Source organism: Pygocentrus nattereri, chromosome 23 (assembly GCF_015220715.1).
Source record: "Pygocentrus nattereri isolate fPygNat1 chromosome 23, fPygNat1.pri, whole genome shotgun sequence".
NCBI lineage: Eukaryota > Metazoa > Chordata > Actinopteri > Characiformes > Serrasalmidae > Pygocentrus > Pygocentrus nattereri.
The window spans coordinates 10,060,095-10,076,757 of NC_051233.1; the positions used below are offsets into that span (position 1 = coordinate 10,060,095).

The 16,663-nt window shown below is 39.1% G+C and overlaps 1 protein-coding gene across 2 annotated transcripts in view; it reads right to left on the reverse strand.

Moving 5' to 3' along the window:
• The window catches only part of LOC108437644 (flotillin-2a), a 37,486-nt gene extending 22,272 nt beyond the window's left edge, over window positions 1–15,214 (reverse strand). For both annotated transcript variants that reach the window (XM_017714868.2, XM_017714869.2), the window contains exons 1-2: window positions 15,002–15,214; window positions 7,913–7,994 (exon numbers count right to left, since the gene is read on the reverse strand). In XM_017714868.2, the coding sequence (XP_017570357.1) occupies window positions 7,913–7,994; window positions 15,002–15,050 (131 nt within the window). In that variant the 5' untranslated portion in view covers window positions 15,051–15,214. The remainder of the gene's footprint in view (window positions 1–7,912; window positions 7,995–15,001) is intronic.
• Between the last annotated feature and the right edge of the window lie 1,449 nt (window positions 15,215–16,663).

A 16,663-nucleotide genomic window follows, 5' to 3' on the forward strand; every position in this document is an offset into this window, starting at 1 on the left:
GAGGAAGACATAAGCAAAGTAAACATAATACCTGCTTTTTATATATATAAAACAGGGGCTGCATGAAATATTGACAGACTGTATACAGACTTAAAAATAATGGCTCTTCAAGGGTTAAGGGTTCCTTTGTAAAGAAAATGGCCTTCACAGAACCATGAAAACTCAAAAGAACCCTTTGCACGATTAAAGCACCGAAAAAAAGGTTCTTCTGTTGTTATGATGTCAGGCTTGTTACAACAGAAGAATCCTTTTTGGTGCTATATAGAACCCTTTTGTATATAGAGCCATCTACAGCACATTCTCTATCAATCTGAAGAACCCTTTCACAATGCAAAGAACTCTTTAATCAGGCAAAGGGTTCTGTGAGTGTTCATGGTTCTATGTAGAACCATTTTCCTGACTAAGAAAACCACTGAAGAACCATCATTTTCAGGTGTATATTATTTGCTGCTAAATGAGAATGGATTTATCTGTCTGATACTGGAATTACAACCTATAATTAAAACCGATAACTTCTATTTTTAGCTCGCACACTCAACGATGCACACGCACTCACTACTGTTTACCATTACTTACACTTCACTCAATTGGAGCAAAGTGGATACCACCCTCACCTCATCCACAGAAGACCAGTTTGATTTCTGGCTCCAGTAAGCCCATCACTGCTATGTCAAAAATGGCAATAAGGCTCTGAAGAATTGTATAATTTTTGAAGGAAAAAAAAAAAAAAAATGAACCAGAACCCATTTTCTAGAGTTAATGAACAAATCTCAACAGATACCTTGACAAGAAATTACTGTAAACAAGCAAATTACAATGTATTACTTATCATTGAATATATTTTTTTATCAAAATACATTTTGATAATACCACACCACAAAGTTATTTTTTTTACTATCCATCACATCTGCGGATGTTTGGCTTGGAAAACATTTAACTATTAGAAAAAATACATCAGATGGCACAAATCACTGCTTAAACTAATACTACCTCAAGTATTATTAAATGATTACATCATTTATTTTCGCCACATTTTATCTGAGAAATGTCTTATTTGTTCTAATTTAACCCTAAAGTGAGTTTTCTCTCTTTAAATGAGACTTGCTATCAATGGAAAACTTGAGCCTGGGATGATGAACACATTTGCCCTATTCTAGCAGGGATGGATGAGAGGCAGAGACGGAGCTCCTGCTCCACAGCCCTCACTCGCTCTCTGTACTTGCTCTTGATGTACGTTATGCTTGAAACCACTGCTTGGTTTGGCATACAGAGAAAGGGCATAATGGATCCCCAGTAAAGATTAAACCAGATGAGAAGTAGCTGTCGTTGTACTCTTTTCTTCGTCTTGCTGCAGGCCTCTGTTCTCACTGCTGAACTACCACTGGATGATGGAATTGCTGGCTCAGATTCAAATCTGATTCTGGAGCCTTTCTTTGCAAAAACATTCCATGCTAGTTTGTGTGCCTCACTCAACACTCTTGTAATGGAAAAAACCCCACAAGAGTAGGCTATTTACACCAGCCTTTACAGAGTCATATGCTGACCATGGGGGTCATGCTGTGACACAGGGAAATGGGCATGTGAGACAAAATTTGATGATGGTAAGTTGTGTAACTATCGTTCGGAATTGTAATTCATTTTATTATCACAGCAATATCAGAATATGTTTCAACAGCACCCCTAGCGAAGAAAGACGGCCCCATGGTCGAAATAGGCTGCACTAAAGCAGGAGGAATGCTGTAGTGAGGTGCCGATTGGTGCAAACTTGTGTTGAAACAATGCAACTGCATTAGATAACGTAACACAAACGCACACTGTCACAGTACTGCACTGAGATATCAGTCCCAGTCTATTGTTAAACCAATACTGAACAATCTTGCAGGTACTAAAATGCACATCATAATAAATAGCCAATAAATGTTGGCCATTAAAACAAATAATTCTCAAACAGCACCATTATATGTCCTCTTATCAGCGACTCTGCAAGTTGGGTGGGCTCAAAATCTCTTCTCACACAGGAAATGGCCCATTTATCCACTAACGTCCATGGACATATAAGGCCCTTTCAGGGTCAAGAAATGTCAATGGCATGTAGTGGCATGAGGACTTGTCCCAAAGGCTTATACTTTTATTTTTGCTTATAATTTTTGCTCACATAAGCACAGGTGCATCTCAATGTCCTTTTCCCAAAAACAAATAAATAAAAATAATTCTGTGAATATTAATAATTTACAGAGGGAGGACCAAGAGTGCATCATGGCTGATGAGGCTGAGGTGCTTCTGCATGTGTATGTAAATGTAAAATGTAATGTACTGTAATTTTCGGACTATTGAGCGCACCTGAATATAAGCCGCACCCACTTACTTTAAAAAAATAAAATTGTACATATATAGGGCGCACTTGTCTATAAGCCGCAGGTGTCCACGTTGTAACATGAGATATTTACACAGAAAGATTTTTTAAAGTTTTAATTAAATACGTACTGTAAATGCTTTTTTTTCCGAACAGTGCCTGTAACACGGCTGGTTAAAAAAATAAAGCAGCTCAGAACACAAGTGAAATGTGTTCTTCTCTCATGGCCAGTTGTTTTGAGCGTGATGGACGATTCACCTTTTTTTGTTAACAGTCCTGGTGAGAGGCAAGTCAAACGTCAAAGGTACTTCATCCATATTTATGATGTTGTCTGGTCCGATGGAATCCTTGGCTATCCTTGTTTGAGTGAATTTGCAGAAGTTTGTAACTTTTTCCTCGTAGTCAGGAGGGAGTTGTTGACACAGAGTCGTCCGTGACCTGATTTTTTATTGTGATTTAATTCATTACCATCCACCATAAGCAAAGTTGCTCTTTAAGAACATAAACGTGGGAATTTCTCTCTCATGGCCACAAAGTCTGGCCAAAAATGTATTTCTAAATTTTTGGCTATTAAATTATGTCATATATATATATATATATATATATATATATATATATATATATATATATATATATATATATATATATATATATATATATATATATATACACACACACACACACACACACACACACACACACACACACACACACACACACACACACAGAGCTGCCGTCAGAACAAAACGTATCTCGTATCTCCAAAATGGTAACTTTAGAGCAGAAGGAAAAACATACTTTACTTCAATTGTCTGCTTGCTGGTGTTTGAACACAATAATGTGCTCTGACATGGCAGTGATAGGACTGATGGCACCAAGACGGTCCGATGCCTCATTGACCTACTGAGCCAGCTAATATTTGCTGTTGTAATATTTGCGTACCAAGTTGATGTTGTTGAGAAACTAAACAGTTTAGCACTGTTCTTGGCGACTTGTTTAGCATTTGTAACAGGATAGCCGAGCACTCGTCACCAGACAGCTGAAATGACAGCTAAAAATAATGTTTTCTTTCTTAAATTATGACTATTACAAAAACTGCAGCCATGCTTTTCTAGTTGATAAAAACAGCTTACCAGACACTTTCTCCCACTGTCCCATGACAGACTTGTGAAATGTTGCAATGTTTGGTGAGTGTTTATCATGTTCCGACCATAAAGGATAGTTTAAAACAGCGACTAATCACCCCGGAGCAAAAATCAGCCGTCAAACTTAAAAGAAATAATTAACTGACATTTATCGTAATATGTACTGATATCGAACAATAGAAATTTTGTTAATCGTGATAACATCTCCCAGCTCTAACGTATATATAAAAACAACATCAGTGTAAACAATTCTTACATTTAACATGGAAGATCAATACAAACATGCAACATGATTTTAGATAAAATTTTTAGATGTGATAAAACCACAAAGAACACTATTAGCACTTCCTTATATATAATAAACATGCAATTCAACAAAGATGAGGCAGTATTTGTTGTAAGAATACAGACATTAAGCTACAAGGACTGTGAGGAAAGCTACAGCAACCTGAAATAAATGTGCATTAGCGCTGTGGCCAAGTAAACCACTAAGCAAATCACTAAGCAACAGCTCCAACGCTGGTGGAATGGAGATGATGTCTGAAGAAAAATGGAAGCAAATTTCTTTTTATTCTTCTTTTTTTTTTAAAATTGCATCACATTTTCTTTTCATGAATTTGTGTTGTTATGAAGTGAAATTCGCTAATGCCACCATAACTATTCCTTCTGCTGTTGTTGCTTCGTTGTTCTGCTGCTCTAAAGCCCTGTCTTTTAATACCCGCTATAGCAATGAACCAAGCACAGGCTCTCCCTCCTCTACTCCATCTTGAGTAATTACATCAGTGTGACACTAACAGCAGCCACTAAGCAGATTGCTTCTGCCTGGCAGGGAGACCGAGGAAGGGAGGGGCTCTCAGCCCCGCCCCAAAACAGAGGTCTTAGCAGCTCAGCACAACCAGGAACAAGCTCAGATTTCCATGGTCTCCATTCTGCTGAGGCACCGCAACAAAAGTCATACGCAAAACCAGGGACTAAATCCTTCACACTGCAGTGAAGTTTTTTTTGTTATCTATCAAAACAAGGCATGTCCTGATTCCACCCATGCATATTTTATTTAAGCAATAGAACATGAGAGGGAGCGTGTTATTGTGAAATAACATTGAGGTAAAGTATGAAATAGATAAACAGGACAGTGGCGTTTAATATGTTTTAATGTTAGCAATTCCTTCCACCAAATTCCTCAACAAGCAGCTCACTGCTACCTCAGAGTAACGAGCTCCGCTCACTTGCTGCACAGCCAGCATTTCGTTCCCCAGCTCCACACAGACCAACTGACAGTTTGGGAATTTAGTGTCATTTCATCTTCAAAGTCTGAGCAAATTGGCTGTCGATCAAATGTGATCTGTTTGTGCGCAAGATAAGAAGTTAAAACATTCAAATGGCTTGAGTGTCTCCTACAGCTGTCAAACTCCTTGCCTAGCAACGGGATTTCAGCGGAGTGATGCAGTGTTTGTGAAAAACCTGTGATGTTATGGTGAAATAACAGTACGGTTAGAACGCCTTTCAACCAATCAGTTTGCATGGCCGGAACTAACTGCTGTATAATGGATAAGATATAGTCAAATTCCGATCCTGCGTTTCTTGGTTTTGGAGTCCTAATTACGCCACTGTTGCAGAAATGTTCTAAATGAGCATTATCTACAAACTAAAGCAGTGAGGTGCATTTTCAGAAGTAAAGAAAGTGATCTTAATGTCCGCAGTTTGAAAATACTTTACTGGAATATAAAACCTGTATTATCAGCAGTGATACTGTTTCGACTTGTGTTGGAGCCACATTTCTGGCTCCATCACTCTATCCGATGCTTTCGATTTAAGACCTCTATTAGCAGAAACAGCTTAACAACGTTTAGTTATTTCAGACAATAAGTTCTGAACGTATACTATGTGTGCATATCAAAAGTGTAATGTTCAAAGTAACTTTTTAAAATGATTAACTGCAAAATATTAAAGAAACAGGTAGCCAAAGCATCACATTAAATTATGTTCATAGTAAAAAATTTACAAATTTTACCAAATTATGTGACTGTATTATCTATGAAAACAAAAAATGAAAGTACTCTAATTGTGGTGGGGTACAAAATAAAGGATTGAGGCATCCCTTCTCAATACTTCTGAAACTAAATCACCCAGCACTGTCTCCAATATGGAATTCCACAAATGCATACAATGTTTCTCAGTCATTCAAGCCTCCTTCTGTCTCACTGTTCAACACATTCCATTCTGCTGGGTTTTTTTTTAGCATAGTGAACCACAAAGATCTCTTTCACCGAGCGGTAAGCCTAGGATCCCAGTGAACGCGTATGAGAGAGAGACATGGGTAAGTCAAACATACAGCAAGCCAGGTTAGCAAGGCACAAAGAGGAAGACATTTAGCAGGCATTTAGAGAAACTTCAGAAAAGGGGAAATATTTCAGATGCAGCACTTGTATAGGAACATTTCACTAAATCAAAACAGTCATGAAAGAATGTTTTATCTGTGAAACAACATCTATAAAATATGGAAAATATCTAGAAAATCATTTAAGGATTGGCTGTTGAGAGCAAAAATAAATAAATACTAAAGCTAATCAAGTGGCAAAAATGTAACATTAAAATGATGAATGGACCACAGCAACCCTCATTGGATGGATGACAAAGATACTCTCCTAGTTAGACAGACAACTTGATTCCTGCTATATATTATTGATTTACCCCCTTTATGCAGATGTTTTTTGTACTATAGTAGTGTCTCATACACAGACTAGGCCTGCATCCATATTCATTAAACAGAGTAAAAATTCTGATCTGGAATCAGTTTATGCATTTCACACAAAACTACAGGGACTGATGTTAGATTAACATTATTACTCCAAGATTCTTTATAAATATTGGCACTGGGCTTGGACTACCATTATCGTTGATGAAAACCTGTTTAACAGCCATATTTGGCCTAGCTAGTACTAGCTTAAGGCTACAGCTGGAAGGTCAGTCCCCCTGTCCATGCAAAGCTACAGTCACACTACGCTAGAAAATGGTGGTTAACAAGTGAGCAACCAGATAACTTGAAAACCATAAACAGAAATAAAAACAACAGTAAAGATAAAAAAGTAAAAATTAATGATGCACAACTTGAGTCCAGCATAAATTGCAAATTTCTCGCAATTTAATATTTTTTATTTTGGCCAATGTGTTGCAATTTTATGACAAAAAGTAACGTAAAGGGGGGTACGAGCACTCGCGCTGTATTTGAATGCTGCTGCTCCACCAAACCCAAAATGTTACACCATAATTATTCAGGACTCATTGTACCAGATATTCTGTTGTCCCTTACTTTCAATGTAGCAATTACATTGTTTGCACCGTGACTGTTGCAGGAATTGATATTGAAAGTATTGGATGTGCAATGAGTGTTTCTTTTATTTCGCATCTTCAGTGCTGCTGTATAAAGTACCACGCCTTCAGAGGTGAATGCAGCCAAAGCAGTTGTGCTTTCAGTGAACGACATTAATTTGAACGTCAAATCTCAACAAAGTTGAACCTTAAACAATGCTTCACGTGCATTTTTTTTTGCTCTAGAAGTGAAGCAAACCCATTCATCCACTGAAATGAATGTAATTTCACTCGCAAAATGTTACTGATAATCTAGTGTGACTGGGCTTTTATACTGAGGCTGATCTCCATCAGACCTTGTGGCAATATTAATGTTTGTTTTTCCACACTTTGGTGAGTGTGTGTAGGAAAAGCAGCGAGCTGATGTGCTGATGAAGCATGTGTATACACTGTCTGTGGGGGTCTGGACTGGCTCCAGCTCTCATACTCATAACACTTCATCAATTGAGGGCTTGGTATCACTCTAAATGTTCTGATACCGATGCCAATAACAATTCCTTGACTCAGTACTGACTCCTGAACTTGACACTTCATTAAATAAAGTACAAGATATGTATTTTGAATAAATGTTATGTTTTAATCTTCATTTTTAAAACTTTTTTTTGCCAATTACAAAAATATTTATCACAAAAGTTCTGGTCACTGTGTTGTACCCAGCAGCTGCTGATCACTGCTGATCACAGTAACTTCTCCTGCCTCAACTACTGCCTCAATGATGAGGGGGAAAAAAGCTTCCTGGCTGCTTTGTATGGTTTAATAGTGTGTAGCCAGACACTTCCTAACATTTACCAGGGTTTCTGTCAATATTTTCTTACTAAAAATGGATGCAGGGATAATATGGATGAACACATAATAATAATAATAATAAATAGCATGATGCAACTGCATAACATAAAAATAACTGTACCTAAAGCAAAATAAACTCACCGTGCAAAAAGCATAGCCCTATGGGTTTCAAGCTCAACTTTACCCAGGAGTTTATGATTTTAAAATGACAGCATATAGAGAAGAGTGACAAACTGCATATTTAACAAAATATTCTTACTTTTGTATATCAGTCAGAAGCCACCACGCCCAGGCCCATCCTCCCACTGTGTAGGTCTTCTGGTCGGACCCACAGCAGCCACCTAGGGAACATATCAGTGACAAAATGTAAACATAATCAATAGTCTTCTGTTCGTCTATCCGCCATATCAGTTTAATCATTCCAAAGCGCATTGCTAGCACTTTTACCACTGATTATATTAGTAATCAAGTAATCTACTGAATAATCTACTGCAATCAACTTTTTTGGAAAAAATTACAATGCTCTGTTTAATACCATACAGATCAGTACAATAATTTGAAATTTGCATATAACACTAATTGCCAATGACAGCTGATTCATCAAGACAACAACTTTGAACTTCTGTATTTAACTTTGTCTAGCAAAGTTATAGGGGACATATAAAACTGCTTGGCAGTTCAAGCTTGGTCATTAGCACACAAAATAACCACACATAAAACAAGCTGTTCTTCAAGGCAGAATTTTCATTTTGTTTTAAAATCTTCACAGCTATCAAGGATATCACAGATCTTCTGTATGCCTTCAAAGACACCTGTTTACTCCCTGTGAAAGGTGAACAAGTAGTATTGAAGCATTGAAAGCATTAAAAGTAATGCATTAACAAATTTTACCTGGCAGTCCATACACTATGGAGGTAGTCTAATTCTACAAAAACTCTGCAGTGCTATTCAAATGGTTCCATCCATTGTATTAAATCTTAGACAAATTAAATACTGTGATGCACATCGGGTATCGTGAAAATGTCTTGAAGTTTCATGATATAATATTTTTGCCATTTGCCCACCCCTGACCTTCAATGTTATTCCAAAAAAAACCAAACAAAAAAAAACAAGCAAGCAAATAAGCTGATGGGTATTGATCTGTGTATGCACTGCCTATATATTGACAACTAAAAACAGCATGCCATTAATTTTCAAACATTTCCAAGCTCAACAAAGGCACAAGCAATAAAAACACTCAAGCCACCTGCAAACTTCCCCCTCCCACTACATACATTTTCCTGTAATTTCAGTACCACATTGTGAAAGTAGGTCTCCCCAGAGCTCGTCTCACCGCTGCAGAACCACAGGGTTTGTAAACACCACAAGTTTCATGTGCAAAGAAACACTGCTTACAGGCCACACAAAATCCTTTAGTGCCAGTGAAGAGTACTGAAGGTGTGCTCTTGCCACAAAAGTTTTCTCCAAAACGACAAATGCAGGTGATCACGTTACTCCAGTGCAAGACTGCAAAAACTTCACATACTGAACAGGCGTCGTTTTGGATTTGGCAAAAGCGGGAAGTTGGGAAAATTGGACATTTTGCCAAATGATTCTATTAACTGTGGCATTCTGCTTCAGTGACAAACTCCACAGACATGCTCAGAATTTAACAGGCCATATGTTCTTATCTGAACACCCACAGAGCGTTCAGTGAATACCGGAGATCAGGTCATGCCATTGGCCACAATACAGCTTCCTGTGATTCGGTACATGCACTCATGTGATCACTGTTGCAACATGCTGCCATCAGACTTCAATCTGTATAAACTCTCCTCACAACCACATCCTTATTTGACAGAGGACTGCCTGTCTGTCTGTAGAAAAACTACATTGCTTTGCTCTTAGAGAAATTAACATTTCAAATAACAAAACAAATTTCCCCTTTTTGCTGAGCCAAGAGCCGTTTTGAGTATTGTGATTAGTGATAACAGCGGCCACGGTCTGTGGCAGTCTTTAGTCTTTATGCTACTTTATGCTTTTTTTAATATATTAACTGTTTTAGTTGAAAATCTCTAATAAAACTCAGATATTTAATGATCTGACATGAATAACAGCATCTTCAGAGAACTACATCTGTCATTACAAGCTTCTTCTGCCGCAGATTCGTGGTGATGCGAGCTATCAGTGCTCCCTTGCTGGAAAAACTTCAGCTGCACGTGATTTCCAAAGCTACGTCCATGCGCTTTCCAGATTTAAAGAAAGGATCTCTCATAATAACAGCAGTTATTACATCGGGACCATCACGGCAATTCATCGCAACCGTAGACGCGGATCAGAGGAACTTTCTTTTCAGGGTAGGGTTAACTTAGCCGGTCTATGCTACCTTCGTCTTTATAGCTCGCTTATTTCACTTTGAGGTGACCTGACGTTCCAAAGCACCTCAGCATTCATTTTGATTCCATTCACATTAAATAAATTAAGCTGTGCAGTAAAGCTATTATTATAGTGTGTAGCAGAGAGAAATGAAGACAGGCAGTGTCTAAACAAATCTCTCTCTGTAAATCCGACAACTAGTGTTAACTTTATGCAAACAAAGCGAAATGATGCGGAAATTACAGATAGTAATTGAGCACTGATTGAGCAGCGTAGTACGCGCTTCATCTCCGCCACTGTGAAAAGGTACACTCCTTCTTTGGTTCCTAGATAAGCCTAGGTCCCTACTACAGGTGAAATAATGGTGGATGTGCTTTCGCTGCAAATAGGCAATAATCACAAAGACCAAATACTGTTTCCCTCACAAACTTATTAAATAAAATTAAGCACACAAGCGATGTCTCACTAGGATTTTATTTATGGCTAAAATGCATCTGATTTGTGCTTGGCATCAGTGAAAACATGGCAAGCAGCGGTCCGTTCGAGTTCAGAAACGGTTAAGTCTCTCTCAGCTCTTTTACCAAAACGGTGATTACCACCTTTCCCACATCACTATCAGGTTACTACATTATCGACGACAGCCGATTCGCCGAATAATTTCAACATTCCTAAAAAGAACGCTGGTGTAAGATACGTTGGATTATGGTCCATTTATTTACTCAGCTGCTATGAATCAGGAGCACCTTAAAGAAGAACTGACAAATTTTACAAAACCTCTGTATATTCAAATGGTTGAGATGTAAACATCATATAGTTGTTAAGAGTGGTTCGATGTGAAATGCAGCATTCCAAATAAACTGACCAGGTCAGAACAGCAACAATACTAGAGATAGAAACCAGATGTCCGAAGAGCTTAATGCCTCTAAAAGCTCCCTTATAGAACTTTACTACATAAAATGGATACAAATGCACTGCCTAATGCTTGGGACATTGCTTTAAAGTTTTGCTATAAGCATTAGCAGTTTTTTTCCCCCCATTCATTTCTAGTAGAGGAGTACTTGTAAGGCAAAACAGTCCCCCAAAGAAAACATATTTTTCATAAAATGGCTATATTTGTACTGTGGCCACTGGTTTCTATTCCAGAGAAATCTAAAACAGTTTCTCTACAATGCACCATTTCACATTGATCCATTCTGAATGCATCTGAACAACTGAATTATACAGGCATTTTAAAAGATAATAAAAATAATTCCCCTTTAACAAAGCACTGGTATCGGACTGACGTGCAGATGGCCAAAATCCTCAGTTCAGATTATCAGACTCAATATCAGAAGAGAAAAGATTGAATCTAAGCAGCCTGAGATGTATTCTTTCTGAGTTTGCGCCACATGCACAGCCTACAATGTGACCTACATCTTCATCATTCATTCATATCATTATATGGCCTCTGGCATTAGTACCTTCAAACCATAAGGTATAATGTAAACAGGCAGATCAATCGCCTCATTTGAGAGTACAGCTTGTCCAGAGCCAAAGCGGGGTAGGGCACAGGGTGATTGAAGCTCATTTTGTACAGAGAGCCCTCTATAGTATTCAGCTTTCCACCCCATTTCACTTTATCAAATGCATCAGTTGCCAATCTGCATGATGATAAAACATACTACATATTCAACTATACTGTTTTACTGTAAGAAACAAAGCCTGGGAGACACACTTATTCATATGCATTCACTACTATTCAAGTCATTTTAAAGGCATTTTAAATGTTTTTCTTTTACCGGTAAAGCATTTTGGCTTTTTGAAAGGTTCTGCATGGTTTGTTACTGGTTACTTTTTTACTGTCTTTTATCGACAATTTGGTCAATGTATTTTTTTTATTGTTTTGTCCTTAATTAATCCAATAATCATAGAGATAATGGGCAGATTACTTGACTGCTAACATGAGGAGTTTGGTTACTTTTCCAAACATGAAAACTAAGATGTCTGTGATGTCAAGGACCTGACAACAAAAGATTAATGAGAAGGTCCTGCTTTTAGTTAATTCAGCATTGCCTACTTCAGCATCTCGGTGGCTGAGCTGCACTGGCTTTGAAGTCTGAGTGCTCATCTATACCAGGATGCCCCTCCCTCTCTGCCTCTCCCCCTCTCCCCCTCTCCCCCTCCCTCTCTGCCTCTCCCCCTCTCCCCCTCTCCCCCTCCCTCTCTCCCTCTCTCCCTCTGCTGCTGTTCCAGACAGAGGGAGGGGACAGTTACAATGGCATATCTGTAACCTACAACTCAATTAACAAAACAAAAATAAATACAGGAGACTGAAAGAAGGAAGGGATGTGTAGAGGCACGTGTCCTCAAGATGGGACTAAGTACTATGTACAGAAACAGTGAGTGCATTTACATGCACTTAATAGTCCAATAACTGCTGAAAATCAGATCTGTTCAACGCAATCAGATAATGGAAAACTCTGTAAGGGTCTGTAAGGCAGTAATCAGATTTCTGCTTTGCAACCAGCCAATAAACACATAGAAAAAGACGTGATGTAAATGTCATATAAAATACCAACTTCATGCCACAGCTTTTCTAAACATTGCACCACTTTACCATGAAAATATTAACTTAAATCTTAAATTAAAGATAAATATTAACTTAAATCACTTTGAGATATGTTTCAACTCATGAAGGGACCAAAACAAGAACCATTTGCTAAAATTATAGTGTGAAAAGCTACTATTGTCTAAACTATATACCAAAATTTAAATTCATTACCAGTCCTGACACAATGTGATGTCAGCTGACAGACCCTGAAAGACATGTTTCAAACTACATGTGCATGTACAGCTAATGTTTTAAAACTGTGACGGTGTGAATACAGTAAGCTCTCAAAATGTATGAATGAATGTGAACCTCCTGGCTGTCGTGTCTCTGATTAAATGCTTCACGTGTATGAACAGGAATACTGACGTCTGTCATGTGACTGGATTCTAAGAGAGTTCCCGCTATTGTCAAGAAACAATCGAGTGTTTCCAATATCCTTTCAGTTGTGGGAAAGCCCTGAAGGTTACTTCAGCAAGAAACCAAAGCCTTTCAGCTGAAAGGAAGAGAACTGAAATATTCATTGTGTGTATATATATATATATATATATATATATATATATATATATATATATATATATATATATATATACACAATGTATATATAACGTATAACTACATAGCCAAACAAGCAGGCCTCCTGAGGTTCTATATCTGGATTTAGTTTAGAAATGCCTTGGCAGCTGTGCGTTTCTATAACTGTAAACTACATTAACTGACTGACCTAATTATGTTTCCTGTAAGCATTCAGTAGATACTCCTGTAGTATTAGTATCACTATTTTACTAGTGTTATTTTCTCATCACAAAATCTGTGCTGACCATTTAATTAAGCCAGAACTGACCCACATCCACAATCCTTCCCATTTCATTTCTACTGAACCTCGAAGCTGAGCCAGTAGTTCCTTTCAACCCAAAACCCCTTGATGAGCATTGGGTTGGTCAATACTGACCCAAGAGATAACTGCGATCATTTTACATAAATAGGCAGTGAGCAGTTACCAGCAGCCTCACTGCTACAACCATGAAGTCATGGAAAATTTATACATAGCACATTTTTATCAGCCTTACTGCAAAGATCCATAGTTATCCTATATTTAGGGGGCAGTCGTGGGCTGGAGGATAGGGAACTGGCCCTGTGACCGGAAGGTTGCTGGTGCCGACAGTCTGTGACTGAAGTGCCCTTGAGCAAGACGCCCAACCCCCAATTGCTCCCCGGGCGCTGTGAATAGGGCTGCCCACCGCTCCGGGCAAGTGTGCTCACTGCCGCCTAGTGTGTGTTTATTTACTGGTGTGTATGTGGTGTTTCACTTCACGAACGGGTTAAATGCAGAGGTGAAATTTCCCCGTTTGTGGGATTAAAAAAGTATCACTTAACATAATATGGGATTTATAGTGCTGTATAGTCATTAGATAATGGCCTAATTTTCATTTCCTTATAATATACCTGTAGCTGTTTTATAGCATTATCTTTAACAGGAGTATAGTATGTGGCAGTAAACTATAAACAGGCAAAATACAGACATTTAAATAATACATATGTAGATGTATTTGTTATTTTTGGCATACTTTATCAGTGTACAGATGTGAGTGTTATCTATAGGCTTTAAGGCAACATTCTTGCGTTTTTGCTGACTTTTTAAGATATAGGACAATAAATCTAATAATATGGAGTGTGTCTAAGTATGAATATGTGACATAATTAGCTGATATGTAAATTGTATGTCTGTCTGAATGTGTCTGTGTCAGTAACGCTGAAGACAAATTTCCCACAAGGCACAATACAAGTCAATTCCACAACACTTACAGGGGCAGAGCAGTTATCACTGAAAATATATACGGTTCTATCAGGCTACATTGGCAAAGAAAGTAAACCTAACCCTGGGGTGTGAGGGCCGCGCTCCGATTCCCGACATTCTCCAGGGGTGACGGTTATCGTGACCCAGTTGCAAAACGGTTATTTTCAATATTTCGACACAAATTCTATCGCTCACTGCGAAAGTAGCACTTATCTTGTCGATTACGAGCCCAAACCTAAACCAAAAGGTTCAGCTTCACCCCTTTTTTCAAATTTCCCCGTTCCACCTTAAATCACAGGCGCCAGAATGTAACTGCTGCGCCATTTAAGGTGGAACGGAAAAATTCGAACGAGAAGCTGCCTTCAGCTCTACAGCTGAATGAATATTTCTTGTTGCTGTCGACCTGAACAGACTAAAATACCTCTACATACAATATATTCAAAACCGAAACCATCATAATCCCCACAAAACCAAATATATGAGGAGAAATTCGCTGTTTTTCAACCGTCGTTTGGTATAAATTCGCCACCTCACGCTCGGCAGCAGCAATGCCGTAAACAAGAGCAGTTGAGCCAACAGCCAAAAGAAGCCACTACTACTGACGATACCTGAGACGACCAGCGCTTCATTCGGCCCCACCGTGTAGCAGTTTCCCATTTTTATTTTCGACCCGACGCTCTCTGGGGAAATATCCACAGCCGTGTTCGAGCAGTCCTCCTGTAGAAACGCCTCAAAAGGCTACAGAAAAACAGAAAAAATGGCGAGATAAACAGACACCCTCCAGAGCCCCGCTGCGTTCAGCCACCGCACGCGCTCCACTCGGACCCGCCCATCAGCTCGCGTGACATCAGCGGGCATAGCGGAAACACCGCCGCGTGCTGTCCGCAAGAGGGCGACGGGGGTCCTTCTCTGTCTGTCTTGCTTTCTTTTTAATGAAATGCAGCGCCAGCTGCCCCGAGCTCCCCACGCTGGACCTCTCTGTGTCGATCGTCCTGTTCTGTTATTGTTATGCTTTAACAGGGTATTGGACGCCCTGCAAACACAGTTACGTTGTGACAACCATGTTCACACAACGTGAACGGAACTACCTTTTGGCAATGTTGTAACAACGTTGTGTGTTTGCTGGGCATTTCTGACAGAATGGTGTTTTACACTCTACACACACACACACACACACACACAAATGTATATTTATACACACACACACATATATATACAACCCCAATTCCAATGAAGTTGGGACGTTGTGTAAAAAAATAAAAACAAAATACAATGAATTGCAAATCCTTTTCAATCTATATTCAATTGAATACACTACAAAGACAAGATATTTAATGTTCAAACGGATAAACTTTATTGTTTTTTGCAAATATTCACTCATTTTGAATTTGATGCCGGCAACATGTTCCAAAGAAGTTGGGACAGGGGCGTGTTTACCGCTGTGTTACATCACCTTTCCTTTTAACAACACTCAATAAGCGTTTGGGAACTGAGGACACTCATTGTTGGAGCTTTGTAGGTGGAATTCTTTCCCATTCTTGCTTGATGTACAACTTCAGTTGCTCAACAGTCCGGGGTCTCCATTGTCGTATTCTGTGCTTCATAATGCGCCACACATTTTCAATGGGAGACAGGTCTGGACTGCAGGCAGGCCAGTCTAGTACCCGCACTCTTTTACTACGAAGCCATGCTGTTGTAACACGTGCAGAATGTGGCTTGGCATTGTCTTGCTGAAATAAGCAGGACGTCCCTGAAAAAGACGTTGCTTGGATGGCAGCATATGTTGCTCCAAAACCTGTATGTACCTTTCAGCATTAATGGGGCCTTCACAGATGTGCAAGTTACTCATGCCATGGACACTAACACACCCCCACACCATCAGAGATGCTGGCTTTTGAACTTTGTGCTGATAACAATCCGGACAGTCCCTTTCCTCTTTGGCCCGGAGGACACGACGTCCATGATTTCCAAAAACAATTTGAAATGTGGACTCGTCAGACCACAGGACACTTTTCCACTTTGCGTCAGTCCATCTCAGATGAGCTCGGGCCCAGAGAAGCCGGCGGCATTTCTGGGTGGTGTTGATATATGGCTTTCACTTTGCATGGCAGAGTTTTAACTTGCACTTGTAGATGGAGCGACGAACTGTGTTCACTGACAGTGGTTTTCTGAAGTGTTCCTGAGCCCATGTGGTAATATCCGTTACAGAATGATGTCGGTTTTTAATGGAGTGCCGCCTGAGGGATCGAAGGTCTCAAATATTTGCTCAC